General features: G+C 27.8%; 1 protein-coding gene across 2 annotated transcripts; it reads right to left on the bottom strand.

The window, feature by feature from the left end:
- Positions 1–1043: 1043 nt before the first annotated feature.
- Positions 1044–14122, bottom strand: LOC135930516 (uncharacterized). Of its 2 annotated transcripts, none has more exons than XM_065467320.1 (3): positions 13995–14122; positions 4265–4597; positions 1044–4017 (listed from the first exon to the last, which is right to left on the bottom strand). In XM_065467320.1, the coding sequence occupies exons 2-3, from the start codon at positions 4537–4539 to the stop codon at positions 1173–1175; spliced, it is 3120 nt and encodes a 1039-aa protein (XP_065323392.1). In that variant the 5' UTR covers positions 4540–4597; positions 13995–14122; the 3' UTR covers positions 1044–1172. The 2 variants fall into 2 exon arrangements, with proteins under 2 accessions (XP_065323392.1, XP_065323393.1); XM_065467321.1 differs by lacking the exon at positions 13995–14122 and adding an exon at positions 7335–7351.
- Positions 14123–18859: the final 4737 nt, after the last annotated feature.

Below are 18859 nucleotides of genomic sequence, written 5' to 3'. Positions count from 1 at the left end.
GTTTGAACCATTAAAACATTTTTTCGCATAAAATTTATTAGAATTATGAACAAATAAGACTACATAAAAGTCGAAAAGAAAAAAGGTCCGATCAAAAAAGGATAAGCTGGTTTTAAAAAGCCAGATTCAGTCGATCTTCCAAAATAATATTCTGTAAATCTGAAGATGTTGCTCTTAGATGACAAAAAGGTTTGAACATCTATTTGCCAAATGACGAGGCTTACATAAAATTATTTTGACTAAAATCTCAATCGGGGCTATTTTTAAGAATAGACCCAAATTGGGCTTTTTAACAAGATTAGTATTAGTTTTATATGAAAAAAAAAATTTTCCTTTAAAAAAGGAAAAAAATTACAATTCAAAAAAAAAAAAGATCTTTTTATATTAAATTTAAATCCTTCAAATATCATATTGGCATTTTATATAAATTTTGATTATTTCATTTTATTTTCATATTTTTTTTTTATTCATCTTTTTTCGTAATCTTCTTTTTCTTCTCATTTTTAATTTTTTTAAAGTCCTATAATCTTTATTTTTCTTTTTTTTTAAAAATTTTTTTTTTTATATATCCTGCCATATTTCTTAAATTCTCTATATATATTTTTAAAACTTGATTTATCTTTAGCAACTTGGGTAGCTGGTGCTCTACTAGACCCATTCAAAATCGAATACAAAACGAATAATAAATAATTAGTATTCGGTTCTTTTGTACAAATCTACCAAGAGGAGCATAGCGACTGATACTTGTAAACAGTTAGAATATCAAAAGGTTCAAACTTCACAACTTTTGGAGAATTATTTCAGGCAGGTTAGGGTGATATATTTATTAACAGTTCGAGTGGTTTATAATTGGGTATAAATAGCGGTTAATATTGGGTTTGCCGATTTTGTTCAGCTTGGATCCATAGTAAAGATAAAGAGAATATTTGATTGAGTAATTTAATTAACAAATATTTTTATTCTATATAATTACAAAATTTAAAAATAATTTTGTTTAGATGATATTAAGTAATAAATTTTAAGTAAGATATAATTATATTGAGCAATAAAATATAATGAAACTATACATGTTTATTAAAATGTTATTTCGATTTTAATTTTATGATGATATTTTAAAAATATTTTCTAATACTGATCCCAAAATAAAATATCTTATCTATTTGATAAATAATTTAGATAGAAGTGGAGTCTGTCTTCATCGTTATGATTCGCGAAACTTTTACTATTCCTTTATGACATCCGGAGCTACAACTTCTAAAAAAATGCCTCAAATGTCTTCTAAAATCTTCGCTGCATAGACAGTAGAGATAAAAGTTCAAACAATAGTTCACTATCTCCAGCAGATTAGCCGTGGTTGTAAAAAGGTGATAAAAATAAGAGTTCTGCTTATCCCCCACGTAGCCTTGGGTCATAACAAATACTTGCGGTGTAACCGATACCGTGAATAGTATGGAAATCCCTATTAAGAGTTTGGTCAGATTTCGCTCTTTCCTAGCCAATTTGTGATTTAGGATTGAACCCATAGAATGAACGGTTCTCCTATCGTTTGGTTTGCAACTGGTTCCACCGCCCTTTTGATTTTGAAGATTCTTAGCAGAACGATCACCCTTATTAGGAGTAATGGACAAGGAGAAAGAAGGAAAATTAGACAGCAAGGAAGATATAGAAAAACGGCCGATATCTACGTCGCTATTTTGATCTATTTTAGAATTATCTAAATTTTCGTTCGATTTGTCAAAATTGTTACTGAGACGAACTTTTTCTTCGTATTTGGACCTAAGACTGTTAACGAGATCTCTACTAGGGTTATTTTTATATAAGCTTTGGTGCAGAGTAGGGCGGTTAAGATATTTAGGACGTTCCTTAACGTATTTATGTCTAGATATTTGTTTATTGTATTGTTTTTTTGACTTTGGGCCTGTAACATCGGATAGAGTTCGGTGTGATTTATAATCGTTGGGAGATTCTTTTTCATAAGGGATTAGATTTTGATGAGTTAGGACACTGGACCCGGATTCGAGTTTACTCTTATTTTCGTAGAAATTCTTAAGAGAATCAAATCTTACTCTAGAATCTCTAAAAGCTCTCTCATCTAGACCCATACCAGGTTTTCTGCAAAACGAAGTCTTGCGATTGTCAATATTTGTCTCAAACCTTTTATTCGCCTTGTTTCCTTTATTAAATTCATATTTATGCTTGATTAGGTTAATAGGCAAATATTTATTCATTCTATTTAAACCACTAATAAAGTTATTTTTAGGGTTTTCTAGTAATTGGCATGCATTATCACTCGGATAGTCAATATCATAAAAATTGTTAACCAAGCTTTTCCTGGACTTTGACGCTTTATGTAACCTTATGACTATCAGTATGTTGGCGGTTAAGATAAAAATGATAGGTATTATTCTGCTAGAAATAACCCATAACCATTTATATACGACTCGATATGAGAATAATTGATCTAATTCAGTATTGTGTTCCCTGTAATAACTATTAACTACACTAGCGACGGTAATAGATATGATAGTATCTTGAACGGACAGCGATATATTATATAACGTTTTAGCGTCCACGTTAGACTTCTTTCGGTTTCCTTTTACAGTAATTGGTATTATAGTCCGGTTTTTAACATTTCGGTTATACACGCAATAAATTTGAAAGGTGAAATTGTAATTCAGATCCAAAGTGCTCCTAAACATTTTGTGAGCTCCTTTGCTTTGTATCAAATTATTCATGGGAGTCAATTTTATGTCGAATTTGTTGTTGATCGCCTTATCCCAAATATCGATGCCATGTAAGCGTTCCTTCAAAAAATAGGAAAGATTATGATCGCATTTAGTGATAGATGGCGGATCCAAGTTGATAGAATGATTGGCGGTGTAAACTTTTTTGACGAATAATTCCTTCTCAGAAACGATCTTGTAGTCTCGCCCCAACGGTAAAGTTATGATGATAGCAGATATGAAAGATGCGAATACCATTAACCGAGTATGTTTTCTATTACATATAGTATCACATTTTAGAGGCATGTAAACGGTAATCAAACGTTCTAGGGCCATACTTACAGTAACGAAAGTTGAAGCAGCAAAAAATGTGTTAACCGTAAAATACATGCCGTATAACCTGTAGTAAGCCCAAAATTTTGTGTTTAAGTTATGAGTGTGTCTATTGATGATCTTGTTCATATTTTTCTTGTTTCGATTGTATTCCCCGAGGATTTGTAAATTTTTGCAATATAAAATAAGAGGCGATATCTCTGATTCTCGACAGCGGGTACTAAACATATCGTTAAAATAACTGTTGTTAGAATTATACAAATTTTTTAAGGATTCTTTATTAGTGTTCATTTGCGGGTTAAAATTTTTATTCTTGTTCCTTAAATACCACCACCATTCCCACCAAATGTTAAGAGAATTATCGTTGTTCCATTTCATTATTTTGTATAATTGTCTGGTGTTTACTGTAAAATTATCGAATGTATAATTCTTAAAGTATGGTCTCAATTGTTCAATGCTTTTAACTTCCTCTTGGTGAAATGAAGACATTGTCGAAAATCTTTTGCTCCTTAAAATGCGACCGAGCTTAGAGATGAAGGAGTCATCAGATAAAGGATTATCGAAGGGGTAAAAAATAGAATGCGTCGCGTTAGCTCCAGAATATACGGTGTTAGAGTCCTTTTCAAATAAATATAAAATGGATTGGTACCATTTATTTGCAGCATCGTTAGAATTCATGGATATAACATTTTGAGGGTACAAAGTTATGATGATGGGTAGGGTATTATCGTCAACCTGAGTGTAGTTTGACGTGTTGTAAAAATAAAGGGCCGGATAAGGGGATATATTGGAGTGCTGAAATATGTTTTCGAAAGCTGACAAAGTGTCGTAAGAACTTTGTAATAGGGTAAGGTTGTGGTAATCATTGCTCATCTTGAGGCGATTAAAATAGTTTATATGCCTATAATATATGATAGGGATTAGCGTGTACACTATTATGGAATCTGCGTATGCCATGCCTCTGTATGAAAATATTTATATATTAATAATCAGGTGTATACGTTGTATTAAAAACACTATATATAAGAGTTTAAAACAGGAGCTAGAAACTGGAAATTTCTTTTAAAATTTATAAGAATCAGAACTGGCTAGTAAAACTAAGAATAATAAAATTAAAAATTTGAATATATGAAAAGATTTTTTTTTAAAACGATATCATAATAAAAGGTTTTTCATTTTAAATATATTATATAAAATCATTTACATACCTCATCAGTATATGGGTGGAATGTTTCCTTTTTGAATTTAAAAGAACACACAAATTTAGGGTGTTTCCTATAATTCCCATTAACAAGATAAATGGTTGTATCCAACCGTAAGCTACATAATACAAAAACTCTATCTGAGGGCTCCTAACTAAGTTATTATTCACTTCCGGGTTATGCAAAATGTCGTAATGTATTCGAGTCGAGTTAGCATCCGTAGACGAATTATTGGGATGCAAGATGGAAGAGTTGTTAAATACTAACCCTATATTGTTCATCGATTATTTCGAAACATTTATCTGTTTTTTATCAAGACATTCTCCTCGTTAAGTGTTCCTAATATATGTATAAAAAAAATAATATTAAGTTACATAAAAATGTAATTTATTATATTTATTATAAAAACATTTCTCTTAACTAAAAAGTAGTGTTGCTACTCAATTTGAACCGTTTTTAAAAATAACTCAATATTTAATCCAGAAAAATATTATGCAATCCTAAAGATTTTGCTGATAGATGGCACATAGGATTGAACATCTATTGGCGAAATCTCGTGGACAATATTTTCCTGGCTATAATGTTGAGTTAACCGTTTTTAAAAATCGGCTCAAATCTAGCCATTTAACAACACTAGTAAAAAGGATATCCAAATTACCTGTCCCATCAATATTTTATAAAAAATTGTGATCCTAATTGTGATAGTTTTATTTATTTATTGCAATTTAAATAGTTTTTTAAAAAATAAAAGATGAAAAATCCCAATAATTTGTTCTATTTTAAATATGGTGGAAAAAAAATAAAATAATATTTATATTTATTTAATTTAGTAAAGTTGGGAGTGTATAAAATAAAAATGTTTCAAATCTTATCTTGTATTCAAAGTATTTAATTAATGTTTTAGATATAGATAGCAATATTATTTAGGCAAATGCCACAAAAAAAAATTCATTTCAAATATTAATATCTATAAATTTTCATTATACATTTGAAATTAAAAGATAAAATAAATTTGTCAACTTTAAAACCATCGATTTAATAGCTCTAACGTTAAGCGTAGGTTAAAAAACAGCCTATCCATTATGAAGTATAAATCAAAAGTTTAGTATGCTAAAAATTCTTCCAATTTTTTTAAGAATGGTATTATTTATTCCCATACCTATGATATGGTATATAAAAAATATTCAACTAAAATCTGTCGACATATTTAACGTTGTTCAGATTGGTTGATCCCAGGTGCTTCATGTCAAACCAAATTTCAAAAAATATTTGTTTTTTTTACGAACAATTTTAATTTAAAAAAACGGGATTTTTCATTATCATTCGTTATAAAAATATTTAATTAATATTTTCTTATCTTTTAAAACAATATATTGATTATTTTGTTAACTTCTTTTTAATCAATAATTAATTAAAAAAATATCTGTGATTGTGACACTGACAGTATTTTTTATTAAAATTTAATAGCTGTTAAATATTTTATGCCATTTGGTAAATAATATTTAAGAATTTTAAAGTCATGTTCGGAACTGATTTTATATATCAATCAAAGAGTCAATTAAATCCACATATTCTTTGATATCTAATATATAATCTAATCAAGAAGTGAATGTTTTTTTTACCTATCCTCTTTTAACGTTAATTTTGTTTTTATCTATCAAATTTCCTGTCATCTTAATGTTATAAAATTTTAATTTAGGAAGTCTTACTCGGAACTGATCTTATTATATATCAATTAATGAGTCTCTATTAAATCCACATTTTTGAATTCTTTGATATAATATATTAAAAAATAAAAATTTTAGCCATAAAAAAATGCTATTAATATCTCTCAAATAATATAAGGGATATAATTATGGCCCATTCTGCCCTCCCCCCTCTGCAAGATAATTTTTTTCTACGGCCCGCCCGCCCCGGCAGCAATTTGTTTTAAATTGTTTTAAATTTGAGCCCGGCCCACGGCCCTAATTTTTAAAAAAGAATATCTCAAAATCGAAATAAGAAATTAAAATTCAGGAAGGGGGAGGGAAATTCGCTTAACATAATAAATATCCATTTAATAATTGAATAAATCCTTTTTCTTTCTTTCTTTCTTTCTTTCTTTCTTTCTTTCTTTCTTTCTTTCTTTCTTTCTTTCTTTCTTTCTTTCTTTCTGGAGGGGGGGCTTAAATAATTGTGGGTATATCTAACAGAGCTTCGCCAACTCCACCTCAAACAAAATTCTTTATTACCGCCGTTCTCTCAAGGGACCAAAATTATAATTAAAAGTGAGAAATATTAGAATCAAGAAATAAATATTTTTTAAAAATCATAAAATTTCTGAAACTGGAAATAAAAAAAACGTTATATGCGTGCATTATGGAGCCGTGTAAATATTTTTTAAAAAAAATCCAATGAGTTTTGGGTAAAAAAAACAATTAAGGAATTCTACTGCAAATATTTCAAAAAAATTCAATGCTGAGCATATGTTATAATCAATTAAGGAATTATAATGTAAATATTAAAAAAATTCAATCCTGAGCAGAAGTTATGATTAATGATATAGATAAATCATTAGCCTTAAGAATTTATGCAGGTTACTTAAATTTAGAAGTTTGTTGATGAACTCAAAATTTTTTATATTATTACACTGTATTCAAACTATGGACCTATAAATTTGATTTTATACACCTACAACAAATTAACTTCTTGATAATTCTAATATTAAATTTAAATTAAATTAGTGTAAGGATTTATCGATATTCATAAATATTTATAAATAATATAATTTATAATGTTTTGGAAAATATAATAAAAAAAATGATTCAAGTTCTTATATTCAAATCGGTTCCGTGTCAACAAAGTTGTGACACCGGTTCTTATATTCAAACCGGTCCTAGGATACAAAGTTGTATTTATTATATGGATTACTTTAATAAAATTTTAAAGGAAGGGTTTCGAGTTTCTAGATTGGTTCCTTCTTAAGGTTCCGGTTGGTCCAAACTTTGTAAACATCCTTTTCTTTTCTAAAACATTATTTTGCATAAATTATTTAGTAACTTAAAAAAAATAAAAAATAGCATAATCTAAATTTTACTGTAATTTTCCAACAATAATCATCATTAAGAAATAGATTGGAAATATTATGTAATAATTTCGATTTTAAGATCATGTTCCTGAATTGCAAGAGAGGGTAAAAATTATTTCTCTTTAAAAAAATAAATTATTTTACAACTCTCTCTAAAGATAAAATCAAAATTAAAATTTCATATTTGGAAAATATTAAATCAATAATAGATGCATAATAAATTGGTTATTATAATAATTATAACAATATTTTAAAAAATGTTTTAATCTAATCTAATGCATTATTCATATCAACTCAAGGAGCATGATTAAGTAATGTCTGGTGGTAAATTATATAAATCCATTTCCCAATAATCTATTTTAAATAGTATATAAAATCCGATAAGTTTGGTTATATTATTATTTAACAGAGTATATAAGTTTTTATTTTTTTTAAAAAGAGTATATAAAAAAGACTTAGTAGGGTGATTGACCATTTCTTATCTGGAGACTAAATGTTAATGAAACGAATGATGGAAATAAATGTCCTAGATATAAAGACTAAGTATTCGGAACAAAAGTAATCAGGACAAAACAAAAATAATGACGGGCAAAAATACCCCAATTTTCAAAAAAAAACTTTAAACAAAGTGAATATGTTAAAAATTACGCCATTTTTAAGCATATAAACAAATTTCTAAAGTATTTTGTTAAGTGTCTTTTTGTTCAGCGTTTTTTTGGGTCCGGGTTTTATTTTGTCCAGAACATTTCTGTCCTTGGTTCTAGTGGGAAAATTTCGATTTGGAAACATTTGCTAGTCATTTTATTTTTAAGAAAGTTTATATATGACCATTTGCGGTAAAGCATTTTATATTTTAAATTACATCTAACAAATATTATTTTTTTGTTATTTTATGTTTGAAATGAGAGACATGCAGAAGTGTACCCAGTAGCGTCATTAGGAGCGATGAGGGGCATTGCGACTCAAGCCTCCTAAAAAATTTTAAAAGCTTAACCCCCAGAAAAAAATTTTGAAATTTCTTTTATATATTTTTTTAAAAAAAGGTCAATTCAAAATTGTTAGCTAAAAATGAAAGTCATTTTGAAAATCCCCAAAAAATAATGTAGTTTTTTTAAAAAAAGAAGAGTTTTCGAGTTCCCTGAGATAGTAAAAAGGTTAATGACACAACTAAGTGTACTCATTTCAAGACCCGCCCTAATTTCTTAAAATTATTTAAGGCTAAAACAGTGTACTCAGGAGGTGATGTATAAATTAAAGAGTTGGTTAATTAAAAAGTCTGTAAATTTAAAACTCATGGGGTTCTTACAGTTTCAGAAATCCTAATCAAATTCTGGGGAAAACAGTTATTTCAGTTGATACGGATGCCAAACTTTTAGCAAAAAAAAATTAATTTTAAATCTTTAAGATTTATTATAAAAACTTGGTTCAACTATTTTGAAGTTCGTTAAAGCTAGTGATATAACAATATTAATCCAATGTCAACCTTAAAATTTGCCGTTTCCCTTAAGAAAGAATGTAGATCTGAACACAACAAAGAATATGCCTTTAGGCATAGAGCACATCCTTTATGTAATGTTATTGTAGTCTTCATTTCATAATCTTTTTAATTTAATTTTTTTATCAAATTATAATTAGAGTTGCCACTCATTTTTGCACCGTCCTCGGGTAATGCCAATTACAAAGTTAAGCCACGGAAAAGGCCTTGAGTTATCCTATCATTACAAAATTAAATATCAATTGCTTTTGTTATTTGAACGTTATTCAGGTATTTTTTAACCCCTATAAATATGGTTTTTAAACACTGGACTATTTGAGAGCTCACTTAAAATTTTGGAAATAATGGGTTTTTAACCCTGACTAAATGTGTAGTGAGTGCTTGAGAAAAAAATAATATATTCCTTATGTGGATTTTCACAGCTAATTATGAAAGAAAGTCGAAGGTAACTTATATGATATAAAATTTTAATTTTCAAACCAATAGTAAGCAAAAAAGTCTGAAGCTGTGTATAATCACCAGAAAACTTCGGGAAATAGAACTAATTGAGTCTTGCATAAAAATAAGAAAGTTGAAGAGAAAACTGATTGAATTAAAGAAATATAATATTATTTTGGGAGTTTTACATAGATGATCGGTCCTTAAAAATTCATGTTGGAAACAGCATCTAAATATATATGGGAAGGTTAACTCTCTTAAGCCGTATTAGATGGAACAGTCTCTTAGTTTTATAGCATTAAAGCACAAGTATTAGTTCTTTGAAGTGCTACTTAAGCCATAAGAAATGGATTAAAAATTTACTTTAGACTATGTCCTAAATATAAAAAATTGGTAACTTTAATGAAAAAAGAGAAATAAGCTATTTTTAATGTAAAAATAAAATAGTAGCCAATTATTTTTTTGGAATTGCGAAAGCTTATTAATTCTTTAAAATTCGAGAAATTATAAAAATTTAATAAATTTTAACTATTTTATTTATATTTTTCAAGTTATAATAAGAAATGGGCAGTTATATTAATCAAAATGGTAAGTATTGTCAAATTGGAAGTATAAAAATAATTTGGTGGGAATAAAATTTCAAATTTATAAAACTTCTAAAAATATTTTTCTAGTTATAAAAAGAAATGGGCAGTTTTTTTTTCTCTTTAGCTTTCACCTTTTCTGGTGGTAAGCTCCTTCAACATCTCTCTCCACTTTATGTTATTCATACAATCTCTTTTATCTAATTTATACTTCTTTATATTGGCTCTAACTTTATGGCCCCATTGAAGTTTTGGCCTTCCACTTTTACGTTTGCCCATCACTTCCAAACTCCCAACCTTATTTCCTATGTAGTTCATAGGCCTTCTCATTGTGTGCCCATACCACCTAAGTCTGTATACCATTAACTTAGTCTTAATGGGTACTACCTTTAAACTACTTAGTATTCTTGTACTGCGCACTTTATCCTTTCTTGATACCCCAGCAATCATCCTCAGCATTCTCATCTCCATAGTTTGTAGACTTCTCTCGTCTGATTCTTTGGTTGGCCATGTTTCCGAACTATATAGAATAGTTGGTTGTACTATGGGACTGTAAATTTTTCCCTTTAATTTGTGTGGGATTCTTTTGTCAAATAGCACTCCAGATAAAGATCTCCACTTTAACCACCCTTGATTAATTTTACTCTTTATCTCTTTTTCTATTGTGCCATTTGTTTGTATAGTGGAGCCCAAATATTTGCAGCTTTCAATTGCCGATATCTGCCCTTCATTTATATCAATACTCTCTGTTTCATCTCCTTTTCTCTATTTACTTTTAGTCCGTGCTTTTCTAGTATATTTATCCAACTCACTAATCTTTCTTTCATTTCACTTGGATTCGGCAAGTATCACAATATCATCTGCAAATATCATATTCCACGGGACTGTTTGAGGTATAGGCCGTGCATGGGCAGTTATATTAATCAAAATGGTAAAAGTATTAAGTCAAATTAGAAGTATAAAAATAATTGGTGGGAATAAAATTTAAAAATTTATTCTAAAAAATTTAATGGAAGATTTTAGACATGTTTTATAATTTTATAAAGTTACAAAAGATTTTGAAATGTAAGAATTTTTAAAATATATTTTGGACATGCCTTATTAAAAAAACAGGGTGTTAAGCTTCGGTGACCTGCAGGCTCGGTAGACGTAATAACGGTACGATTTTGATAATTCTGGCAGAACTTAAAGATTATAAAACTATAAATTTTTTTAAATCAGTGCCAGGTTTTAAAATTTAAGCCGAACCGGATTTAAAAATGGGGAAAAAAATAAATCCATTAGAAAAATTGGCTTCTACATATATTATAGATTTTATTAAAATCGTTATATAAAATATAATGACGCTATTTAAATGGTAAGGGGCTCACCTTAGTGAAGATCAAAATGGTCGGAAATAGAACAACACCTAAAACAAAATACTAAATGACAGAATATAACATATACCCGGTTCTCCGGTTATAATTGTTGAACTTCTATGGTTCGCCTAACAGATATTATGTAATTTTGAAATTAAATTTATCTCGATTTTTCCCGATCTAAATATAGTCATGTTATATGATACAATTTGCTAAAAATCTGTAATTATATTTAAACGTAAAATATGCTAATTTTTAAAAATGTATATATACATTTATAATAAATGTACAAGATCCAAATTTATTATTCTTATGTTAAAAAAATTTCCCATTGTATAATACTAAAAGTCAAGGTCGGCATGTTAAAAACATCAAATTTTAATTTATCTTATATAAAGAATATTTTTTTTTTAATTTGCAAGATACTATTTTTGCCACAACGAGTAAAGGTCAGCAATGAACGGATTCCGCACATATTTTAATTTTTTTTAGCCTACCCTTACATAACCCGCCCTTCCGCTCAACGTTAAAATATTATCCGCCGGCCATTTTTTAGAAAATTTTATTTAACCCGCGCTTCCACCCATATGTTAGGTTCTTTATTTATTTTAATAAATTTTTTTAATTTAAAATCTTATAAAATCTACAATATTCTCATTATGCTGGAAAAATATTTCAAATACATCCGCCCGCATTTTAGAAATATTTTCAACCCATCGACCTCTAGATTTTTAACTTCCCCAATCAGCCCAAAAAATTGCAAAATTAAGCTGAGCATTAGCTCATCTTTAATAAAGATTTTGAAATACGATGATGATACACCTTTAAAATATGCTTATAGGTTATATTTATTCTCAATTTTTTAAGTCCTAAAAAAAATCACGTTCTTAGATAATTATTTGGAATTTTAAAATGATTGGGGACGATGCAGCCTAAGATTTTTTTTATATAAAACATAAAAGAAAGAGAAGGAATAATGACACTACCCTAAGCCAATGACTATATAAAACCCCCTCCCCAAAAATTTACCCTACCCTTAAATATTTTTCCCTATACATTAAAAATTTCTCCCTCCTCTAAAAAAATATTTAAAAAACGAAAAAACACCCACCCCCTACCCCCTACCATCTACCATCTACCCCCTCTCCATACCCTTTCCCTCCTATCCCCTTCCATCCACATTTTATTTAAATAGATTTTGCGTAATATCCTATATTCCCTCCGTGATAGAAGTGCCTTATGATATCGTAAATAAGAAATGACCATGTGTAAAAAAAATATTTCGAGGTTTAAAAATTTCTTCAATAAAATTAGATACATTTTCGTTATTTTTAAATTTTATACATTGTTTAAAATGAAAACTTAATTTAAAAAATTTTTTTTTAAAAAAAAATTAAATCTATTTGTTTTAATCCATCCTTTTAATCCAGATCATCTAGATGATCTTTCCTTAAATATTTCGTAATGTCGCACGCAATCTACAGATTTAAACGAAAACACTTTTGCTTTCAAAAATAACATTAATAAATAATAACTATACATCATAAATAATTTAGATCGTGAAAAGTGATGGTGCTAATAGAATTAATCTTTTAAAGTATAGAGTAGTTATTTGAACCTAATTTTATACAACGAAATAATTAGGCAGTCATCAATCGATTAAAAATAAAGATGGTTCTTCAATGCACATTAAAATTCCTATGATTATTAGGGTACCCATAAATTGAGCGTTAAAACGTTTGCGTTGCTAACTCAATTATTGCACTTCAAGTGGTATTGTGCAAATTGATCAAATTACCGCTTGCCGTTAGAAAACAAAAGCTAAAACTGGTTTAATTTTTTCAACACTTTTTATTCATTCATTTTACACGTTGGACCCGTTTTTTTAAGAACTCTTTATTCTTTCGCTAGAAAGCAAACCTTGTTCATCAGATAAGAATCATAAAAGGGGGGGGGCTTAAAATCCCTTCCTAAGGTCTTAATTATATGTAAATTAAATTTATAAAATCCCTTCCTAGTGTCTTAATTATATGTAAATTAAATTTATAAAATCTCTTTCTAGTGTCTTAATTATATGTAAATTAAATTTAATATTGTATAAAATGTTTAAAAAACTTATCTTTTAAAATGAATATTTATAAATTTATGAAATATAAAGGCAGGCGATAATATAATTTACAAAAACCAATTCTTTTTTTTATAACTTAGTTGAAATTATGAATGGACGATACTATTAAAAAAAAAGATAACTTTAATTTAAAAGAGGAATGCGTTACGTTTTTTTTAAAAAAAGGGGAAAACGCAAACACTCAATTTATGTGCCCCAACTTTAGGATAAGACATATTTTTATTTTTACATAGGTAAGATATATTGGATAATAAGTGGCACTAAATGTGACCACTTAAGATAAAGCTATGTATTTTCAAAAAACATTAATTTTTTTGGCTGATAAGGTATTATAATACCCATGATATTATATATACCATTGGAGGGAACAAAAATGAAAAATTAAATGACAATAATCATTTGTCTAGATCTAAAATGCCAATATTGCTGTGGTTAGACGGGTCGATTTAGCCGATTTTTTAAAACGGCTATCCGTAATTTTTTTTACCTAATCCTGAAGATTTTGGTCATAGGTTGCACAAGGGTTTGGTTATCTATTAGCGAAATCTTGAGATTTAGGCAATATTTTTCTAGCTAAATTAAAATCAGCTCAGAACGAGCCGTTTAACAACACTTGCCATTATTAATAAATAAGAAGAATAAATCACAATATAAATTCAAACTTACTTTTAAAAAATTTGAATAAACATTTTAGATTTTGTACGAAAATATTTTTATGAACAAATTGCGAGTTAAAAGTTGTATAGGAGGAGATCATCTATCCATTCCAATTGTAAAAATATTTTTCTTTATAATAAAGTAAAACAAAATAATTTTGAATGAATCTAAAGCCGAAACGATGAGGAAGTAATAATTATTTTAAAAATGCTGTTATAAATTAGATAATTTTTTTTAAAAAAGTGATTATAACAAAATAATTACGTATTTTGGGAGGATTTTATTGAGTAAAAAAAATTTTATATAATTTAATATTTGGGTTGCAGCTTTCATATGATTTATGATAATGCGTTTGTAATTTAATTTTAATGAATTTTTATTTTATTTTTCGAATTTCTTTCGCAAAAACGACATTGAATATTAACGTGTTCGAAAAAATTATTATTTATTAGCATTATTGCTTTTTCAAATTATGCTTGGAATTATTAATTTAATGAAAAATAAATATTTATTTTTTATTAAAAAAAAACTGGTAAAATATCGTATCAGTCAAGGGTGAAAAAAAAGATATTTTAAAATTCGCTTATACCAGAATACCTTGGCCAAGCACTCCTACCCCCCCCCCCCTTACATAATGAATAAAAGTTATAATCCCTCTTTCTTACCTCCTTAAGGATAAAAAGAAAAACCATAAATTTAGCCGGAAATTAGTTTTAAAAAAAAATCATAACTATCATATTTATTTTATATTTGAATTCCTTTAAATTTGTTAATTTTCTTTAAAAAAAATTGTGATTATTTTAAAAAATTAATCGATATTTTAAATTTAGAAAAACATATTTTTGAAAAATAAATAAATAAAAATTTACATCGTTTTTAATAGACTCCCAGAAAACTAGTAAAATGCCACCTGGAAAAATTTTAAAAAAAACTCCAAGAAGAAATAACTCGCAAAAGAAACACAAGGAAAACAAAAATCTTTGGAAGTGAAAATAGCTTTTTCCTATACTTTGATATTTAAAAAAAGTATGTTTTAATTCACTTTATTTCTATGAACTTGCTGCTAAACTTCAGATTATATTAAAATATGGAGAACTTAAAGGCACTTTTCTGTTGAATACTTTTTTTTTGTTTGATTTTGAACAATCTATGTATATAATAATTTATAAAGGTCTGATGAGGACTAGGCTTAGATTAAGAAACTATGGGGTCGGGCCTAATTTGGGCCAGAATAGTATATAATGCCTATTACTAAATAATTTTTTAGACAAGGCCCTTGCGTCCATGAGATTAAACCGATTACATGGGGTTATAAGCAGCATCAAGCATCTGATTAAATTTTATCTAAATGTGGGATACGGGGATAAGGCCTGATGTTGAATGGTTTTTATATTGTGGGTGTTGCATGATGTCAGTCAGCATATATCGATTAATCCACTAATTAACGCTCAAATTTTATCCAAATGCAACAACACCGATTATATTCTTCAATCCTTGCCCTAACCTATTTAGTGGTGGTTGACTTCTGAAGATAGAAAAACGATCTCGAGCTGGATTTGAACCATCGTCTTCTAATTTATCAATTAAAGTATCTTCTATCTAACATTTAAGTCCTACAAACCACTTCAAAAATATTGCTTATTTTTTAATAAGGATAACTTACAAGTTAAGATATCTATATTTTTTTTTAATATTAGAATATATATATATAATTTTATTTAACTTAGGAAAATATAATACTATATGTATAACTATATTAAATATAAAAATGAATAACTATCATATGATACCTAATATAAATGTAGTTAGTAAACGATTATGAATTAGAAAAAAATAAACAAAAAGACAGTATTGAACATAGTAAATAAAATAATGTAAAATACAAAATAAATAAAAGCGAAACCAAAAAATTTACATAATGTTTGATTTTACCAAAAACTAGATAAGCTTGGATTAGTTTAAATGAAAGGAAAATTTTTAATGAGTTTTTTTTTTCTCTCAGAATCATAGATTTAACTTATAACTTTTTGAAATCGGCAGAAAACGGTGTTTTATTTAAGAAAAAAAATAAAAATAATGTTAATATTCGAAGAAGTAATTTGAAGAAAAAATATATACTACTACCATATAGTTTATTTGAGATCTAGAGCTACCCAACTTTAATGAAAATGCGGGATTAGAGACTTAAAATTCAAATTTCGTAAGAGGCTAGCTTGGTATTATATTATTTTATTAATTAATATAGATTTTTATATCTTTCGTTTTTTATTTCTAAATATCCATTTATTTTACAAAAAAACGGTTTCAATTTAAAAATACATTATAAACGATACCAAAATAAAATATAATTATTAAAAATTATATGAAAAAAAAATAATATGTGGTACGTATCACCCTAGAGAGGAGTGAATGCTTAGGAAATTGAACCTGCAGATTTTGAGTGAAATCTGCTGATGAAGGTAAAATTTTTTGTAAGGGTTTCTTATTTTCATTTTATAATATTTATTCAATGATTATCTAAAGGTTGTTCCAACTTATGCCGTTTACTAGACTTCAATTCAAAGCAAATTGATGAATATAGGAACCTGTTTAGGAATTCCATAGGCTTATATAAGGAGATAAAACAGTTATCCCCTTTAAGTAAGTTTATTTGTTTTCGTAAATATCATTTTAGGCTAAAAAGAATTACCCTTCACACTCCCAATGCCACCCCCCCCCTTCCCCCATCTCTATAAAATAAATATTATATTACGAGCATTGAAATTTTTCAAAAAAAAATTTTAAGATAGGATTGAAAAATTTAAGAAAAATGTAGAAAGGTTTTACCTTATTCCATCAAAATTATTTTGTAAAGGGAACGCCCATAAGTTTCCCTCCTTTAGTAAAATCATGACTACTCTTTTGCGGCATAAAATTAGAATTTGTTTATTGATTGATCAAAATTTTTTCAAAGATCACTTTTTACAAATTTGACTTGAAATACGGGTCGATATAGAGTACGTGACCCTCTAGCATGGGAGAGAGGTTGTAAGAAACGATTATGCTAGTAAGATTTCAATGTTTCAAGGTAGGTAGGATGCCAACTTGGTCAACTAATCAGTATGCATTTTATAAACGAATTATTTTATGTTAGTCATCTAGGAAGATCTTAGGGACATTGGCTTATGGAGTTTTGGAGGGTTCTGATTTAGTATACCCTTAATTTAACAATCCCTTATTCATCGTTTTTGCGTTTAAAATTTCTGGTACTATAAATTTTATGTAATTAAAATATTGCCGCCATTAGCATTTAAAATTTTTGCTCCCTTGAGAAATATTAAATCGAGGTTTAGATAAAAGTTGGAAAAATTTGGGGTCAGTCCAAATAAAAAATCTACAAAAATACCGGTAAATAATTTTAAGTTAACAACTTAAGCCTTGCAGAATAATACTATTACTTATATATTGGTTAAAATATTTTTTCTAGTATAAAATAAACTAGTACTTTTAAATTATTAGTTTAATATGGATTCGTGTTTTAATATAATAAATCATATAAAATGGAAATGACTGTTATGGATAATTATGATTAATTACAATGAACATCAACCAGATCTACATTATTTTTATGTGGATTTTTGTAATGGAAAAATACAACATGTCAGTGATTATCTTTATATCAGATAAAATAATAAATTTTGGAATGGCATTTGTGATAAAGTTAGTAGATATGGAGTAAGGTACAAAAAGTAGGTAATCCTTAACCAGTTTTTCCTGAAACCAACCACCCCTTTGGATGAAAATAAGGTTAAAGTTAAAAAGGTAGCCGGTAGGGTTAATACATATTTTATTATAAAAATATATTTTGTGTTCACTTGACTTTGTAGGCTCTGCTAGAGTATATTTTAAAAAATTAAAATACGGTCATTATATGTTTAAGACGTCAAACTATATGTGTTAAATCCAACAGGATAGGCGACAAATGTCACTTTATCTTTTCTAATTTTTAGTTTTTTTAAAAAAAATAGTATTTGATATAATTTTCATAAAATATCAATTTTTTTTTTTTAAATTATGAAAAACTTCGAATATATAAAAAACAATGGGAAAAAAATTTAAAATATTTAAATTAAAATTCTAAAATGGAAAAATATATGAGTTGTCTTCTCGCGTATCCGTTTTTCTAGAAAAAAATATGCTTAGAATAGGATAGACAGGAAATGCGATAACAAAAGGCTATATTTGGTGTTACATGATTCTGCAAGTGAAATAGCCTAGACATTATTTCAATTTATGTTTATAAAAAGGAGTTGATCTCTTAAAAAAAGGAAATAGGGACATTTAATAGGTATGTTTTAGTTATGCCGGTAGGTTAGAGTCGCCTTACCGGCCGATTTAAGTGCATGTAAGATAAGGAGTCACCTGTAGAGCCGTGGAAATTGGTCATGGCAAAATTGACAATGGTTACTTAACATCAGAATAATAGTGTTTACATATCTATGGCAAAATAATTCCAAATTACAAATTTTAACTTACCGGCTGCGAGGGAGCCAGTGGTGGTTTTCAGAAGTTCTAGTTTTCAAAAAATTTGGAACCAGATGAGATTCACATAAGCTTGATTTTTAGGTAAGTGATCTAGTCTGTGTAGAGAAGAAAATTTAAACATGATGAGGGTCGGGAAGTGGTTTGGACAACATAATTGGTCCATATAGCATGGGCATCCTTTAACAAGGAGTCAGTAGGTGGTGTATGTCAATGTAAATCCGCTTCCGTGATATTATATTTGAAAATTAAATTTGAAATAAACAATCTCTTAAAAGTTCCAGATTGGTAAGCTCTAGACTAAAACACGACAGCATTATGAGAAGTATGGTTGGGTAATGGCAAAATGTTCG

Source organism: Gordionus sp. m RMFG-2023, chromosome 5, assembly GCF_954871325.1.
Source record: "Gordionus sp. m RMFG-2023 chromosome 5, tfGorSpeb1-WG-v2, whole genome shotgun sequence".
In the NCBI taxonomy this organism is placed as follows: Eukaryota; Metazoa; Nematomorpha; class Gordioida; order Chordodea; family Parachordodidae; genus Gordionus; species Gordionus sp. m RMFG-2023.
Note: the sequence above shows the minus strand (reverse complement) of the source record. Positions and strands in the feature narration are given on the sequence as shown.